General features: G+C 45.9%; 1 protein-coding gene across 1 annotated transcript in view; it reads right to left on the bottom strand.

Annotated features, from left to right (window-relative positions):
• Positions 1–3,865: 3,865 nt before the first annotated feature.
• The window catches only part of TAC1 (tachykinin, precursor 1), a gene marked incomplete at its 5' end in the record, with an annotated part of 5,191 nt that continues 3,969 nt past the window's right edge, over positions 3,866–5,087 (bottom strand). The window contains one exon of the mRNA XM_008945403.1: positions 3,866–3,915. Within this exon, the coding sequence (XP_008943651.1) occupies positions 3,866–3,915 (50 nt within the window). The remainder of the gene's footprint in view (positions 3,916–5,087) is intronic.

Raw genomic sequence — 5,087 nt, 5'->3', positions numbered from 1 at the left:
GAACCATTTCTGAGGGTTTTGTCTATTTTACCTTTTGTATTATTCCCCTAATCTTTGTATATATTATTTTCCTTACCTCCCTTTTTCGTTTTCTGTTCCTTGTTAAACAATATACTTCATTTTTTTTTCCAAAGTGTATCTCTCTCTCTCTCCGGGGGGGAGAGGCGAGTACATAGTTCTGTTCCGTGTGGGTCCTGCCCTGAACCCCTTTTTACACGGAACCAGGACAGCAGCCAAGTGGGCAAGTGCTGCAGATCCTGAGCTTGCCTGGTGAGGTGTGTATGGGGGGGCAGCCCCCTCGCAGTTCCCCAGTTCATGGAGGGCTATGTACACCATGGCTCTGCCTCCCCAGGATAAGTCTGGCTGCATCTGCACCATGGAGAACCAGTCTTCATGCAGTGACAGAGAGGTGGAGATGGTGGATGGTGCTAATGGGCCTCCAGACCATGCCTGGACAAGGCAGGCTGCTGAGATGCTGACTTCACCACCCTCCCGGGGGAAGGGGAGTGCCTCTGTGTGTGAGGGGGACAGTGCCTACCAGAAGAACAGCCGTCTGTCATGATGCAGGCGAATGATGCCTTTCTGGGGGAAAAAAGAAGCAAAAATGGGACAGAGCATATTGGAGGTGGGCCATGACATCAAACTGCCTGTCGCACCTCCCCATTGGGGACAATTACCAGCATCACCCCAGGTTTACTCTTTGTGCTGATTTCCTTGAAAGTTTTATTGCTTTATTGAAAGCCCGCTTGCATTTTGCTGACAGATGCCCTTGCTGCAGCATTATCGATTTGCTTATACAGCCCGAGGAAAGTCGGACTGCTGGTACCAAAAAAAGGCTAAGTCTGTGTCATGGTCATGGCTGGCTGTTGCAGAGACAGCAGGGGATTTAGTGAGAGCATCTCCAGAGCCTGTAGTGGAGCTGGAGAGCTGACATTCCCCAGCAATCCAAAGCATGAGTGGCCTGGGGCTGTAAGCCATACGGTCCAACACATAAAAGTGTTTAAAAGCTGAAGGAGTTTAAAGACCATAAAAATGATTAAAAAGTCCCTTTGAAGTACTCACCAATGTATAGACTATATTGCTTACTACTACAGGCTGAAAAAGAGATGTAAGGATGAGAATTCCCGTTTGAGTCTCCAGGATCCCAGGATGCCTTTGGGGACAAATATTTAGGCTAGGAGCATGGTGGGAACAAGCTCACAGTGGAGACAGGCAGGTGCTGGGCTGGATGCCTGCAAATGTGTGTAATTCACACCCCTCCATATCTGCCCCAGACCCGTGGGGCAGGCATGGCCCTGCAGCCCCAGTGCGGCACAGCTGGGCCAAACAGTCCCTGCCAGCACTGGGTATGTGATGAGAGTCGGCTTGGAACATTTCAGGCTGTGCCTTTTGCTGTGTGTTTGGTTTATTTCTAGCTTGGAATATGTGTATGTGCAAACATATACATCAATGCCAATTTTAATCTTATTGTTCAAAACTTAGCACAAATATGACACAGTTTTGCCATCAGAAATTAAAATGAGTGGTTTTAAATGCCAAATTAGACCCACTCATTAGACAGACACATAACAAGAGAATATTTTGGTGCCAGAGTGTCAGCCTTTCCTTCTAGGGAAAATGGTTGTACTGCAGTTTATGTGCTTCAGGCAAGGGATGCCATCCAGAGATATCTTGGCAGGCTTGAGGAGCGGGGCCACGTGAATCTCATGAAGGTCAACAAGGCCACATGCAAAGTTGTGCACGTGAGTCCCCTCCCTGGAAGTCTGCAAGGCCAGGTTGGATGGGGCTTTGAAAAATCTGATCTAGTGGAAAGTGGCCCTGCCCATGGGAGGGTGTTGAACTAGCTGATCTTTTAAGGTCCCTTTCAACCCAACCCATTCTGTGATTCTATGGTTTTGCCAGAAAATTCAGTCACAGCCCTTTGCTGGATGCTGTTTAATATCTGTACTGTCTTCCAAACACTCAAAACCCACTCTGTCGTGTGTGGCTCTCTCTGGATGCAAACATGTTTGCAGAGATTGCTTCTGCAGGGAGGTTTGTGAGATGTACAGGCTGCAGGGAGCGAGTAGTGGGGCTTTTATTTCCTCTCTGTGTCTCACAATGCAGCGCGCACGGGCTGGGAGCTCTGGGAGCACTGTGAGCCTCCAGGCTTGAGGAACATAATTTTAAAGCTTTTTCTTTCTACCCTTCACTGAGTGTTATTCAATGTGCATTTCCACAGTCCTTTTGCTGTGCTGTTAGCCCCGCAATCAGCTTTCCCCATCATTGAGCTCAGTGGGTGTTCGTATAGTAATTTAACAGTCCGAAAATTATTTCTGGCAAGACGAAGAGCTGGCAGAGCCCCAGTACAACCACTATGCCTCACATGAGCACGATTGCTGTTGCAAATCTACCTCAGTTTTCCCACCATGTAGCTCCCACCTTGCTAAAGCCAGCTCCTACTTAGTTGGCAGTGGGGTCTGTTTTAATCACGGGCAGTTTTAGGTGCTGCTCCTAGCCTAGTAGAAGGGAGGTCTTACACCCGCTCGTTCCTAATGGGTGCAGTTGTGGGAATGCTCCGGGTGAACTTGCAAGTAGAGGTTACTGAGTTCACGTCCATAATGGAAAACAACAAGTTAATCACTCTGTATTACTTATTTTGAAATTTGATTTGTATATGCTGGCTGTTTTCACTGCTGATTCATCTGTGATGAAAGCTCGTATGATAGCATCACAGAAGTATAGCTTTTAGCAGGTGGAAAAAATGCAGATCTCCAGATGCCCTGGCATCTGGTGAAATGTATGTAACATTTTGGGACTGACCTGGAAATACAGTAACCAGACATTTTAATTAAAAGTATAATTGCACTTTTTTTTTTTTCCTCTTATATTGCATGGATTCAAGCCAACAGGTGCTTTTATTGTGAATCTGAGGCCTGGAATTTATTAAAAGCTTGGCTTTCAAATAATTAACCTGAAATAGGGGATGACTTGCACAGCAAATCTTTCCACTTGGAGCTAGGGAATACATTAGGCCTTTTCATTCAGTCAACACATTTCTTGATTTCCATCAGGTATAGGATGGATGGCACCTTGTGTGCAATGCCAGAAACACATGCCTCCAGCAGTAAATCCCCCAAACATTCACCAAATCTGCAATAGGAGGCTCACAGCCTCCCCGCAAAAGGAAGCCATTAATTTGGTATTTCTTTCCAGTCTCAAACCACTGTTGCTTGGATCCGAGTCCTATTCCAACTGAACATGGGAAATAACTCCGTCACTATCACAAAAGAAAGTATGTTGCAAAAGCCCCATAGTTTTTATTTAAAATGTTGCTGTCATAAAATTCCAGACTATGAAATGAAGACCTCAGATTCCCACTGGAACCTTACCCATTCCCCCACACCCACTTTTTAAAATATATAGATACATAGTCACAAAACATAAAACATGCTGCAATGATACAAATATATTTTTATACGGAAATTACAGTACATTATAAACCATTAAAATAAATTGAGGCACTAGACTGTACATCGGCTCTGTTCTGCACTGGCTCTGAAGCTGATAGACTTACTTTCAATGAACAAAAGAATATTTTCTCTGTTTAGTGAACATAACTTTATGGGTCCTATCAAACAATGTGCTTTGTTGTGAGACGTCACAAGGGTTGCTGGTCCTTTCAGAACCACAATGCACCTACACAAGACATATCGCTGCAACAATATCAAAAAATTATAATTTTATTGAATGTACAACTAAAAAAAACAAACAACCCCATCAGTTATTATGAAATAAATAGTTATTTCATACAGTGGTTAATTTATATTACACTGCATTGGCCATTGGAGCAAATGAAGTTTAATAAATAATGCATGGGAATGTCTCATTTACGCCTCCGTTCATAATTCTGTGCTGTGCTCCTTTCAGAAGATCCTGCAAAAAATTAAGCAGAATGAAGCACATGGTGCAGCCTTGCACAAACCTTTGCAAGCACAAGGAAACATCAGAGACCTGCAGCCTGCTGGGTCACTGCTGGACCCCACTGGCACGTTTGGAACTGAGATGAGGGCTCCCTTGCCAACCCTGAGATGCTTTGGTTTTACCCCTCAGACTACACTACCCTGAAGGAAGGCTGAAGGTCTGAGCAGTGTTTTCCACCTCCTGTCTACCAAGCTGCTTGAAGCACCATTAACTCAGAGCCTCTTTACCTCCCAGTAAACCATCTAACTGATGGGTTCTGAGCACGCAGACCAATTTGTGGGTAGAGGCTTTCTGCATTGACATGTCCACCTTCTGTCCTGCACAGTCAACTCGTTTCAAGTTTAAACCCTCCCTGTCACCGAGCCAAATATATAGCAATACCTCTCACTGAAATCTGCAGCCAGAGCTAAGAAAACATCAGACTACCCTGTAGACCAACTGCAGCTCAGAATAGTCTTCAGTAACAAATTTAGTGTTTAGTAGCGGCAGATGTCTCCTTCTTGCCTTTTGAAAATGAAAGGGAAACCCAGACAGTCCTTCTGAGGCAGAGCCTGGCCATAGGGTGACAAAGCTGAGCTCCAGAGCTCCCTTTGCCTCCACCTCAAAGGGAGGATTGCTGCCTCAGAGTGTGTCTGTGCCTGACAGCTGCAAGCAAACGCACAGTGCATTTGGGGGGATTCAGCACTGCATCCTGCAGGGAGCTGCCGTTTTGGATCAGTGCTGCATCCTGCAGGGAGCTGGCATTCAGTTCAGGGACAGTTTTAAATTAATGACTTCAGTTTTCACCAGGCCAGATGCAAAATGAGTTGAGCTTTCTTTCTCAATACCGTATCTTTACTGTACGTGTGACTGTTCTCTAGCTTCTACTTGAAAGGCTCATCCAACAGCCTGCACAGCTTGGGAGACAGCTAGTGTCAGACCCCACTCTGCCAAAGCGGGGAGGGGACACCAGCAGCCCAGTACCCTGCTTTGTCACGCAGGCTTTAAACCGGCACCGGACTCACACCCATCAGCATGCGGTACTGACTCCTGCACGTCACCAGGGGACCTGGGGACTTTTTGCAGAAGAAGAAAACCACAGCACCAAGCCACAGCACCAAGAAAAGGTCCTGCCCAGCTAAATG

The sequence above is a fragment of the Merops nubicus genome, unplaced genomic scaffold, assembly GCF_000691845.1.
Source record: "Merops nubicus isolate BGI_N331 unplaced genomic scaffold, ASM69184v1 scaffold11640, whole genome shotgun sequence".
Classification (NCBI taxonomy): Eukaryota; Metazoa; Chordata; class Aves; order Coraciiformes; family Meropidae; genus Merops; species Merops nubicus.
Note: the sequence above shows the minus strand (reverse complement) of the source record. Positions and strands in the feature narration are given on the sequence as shown.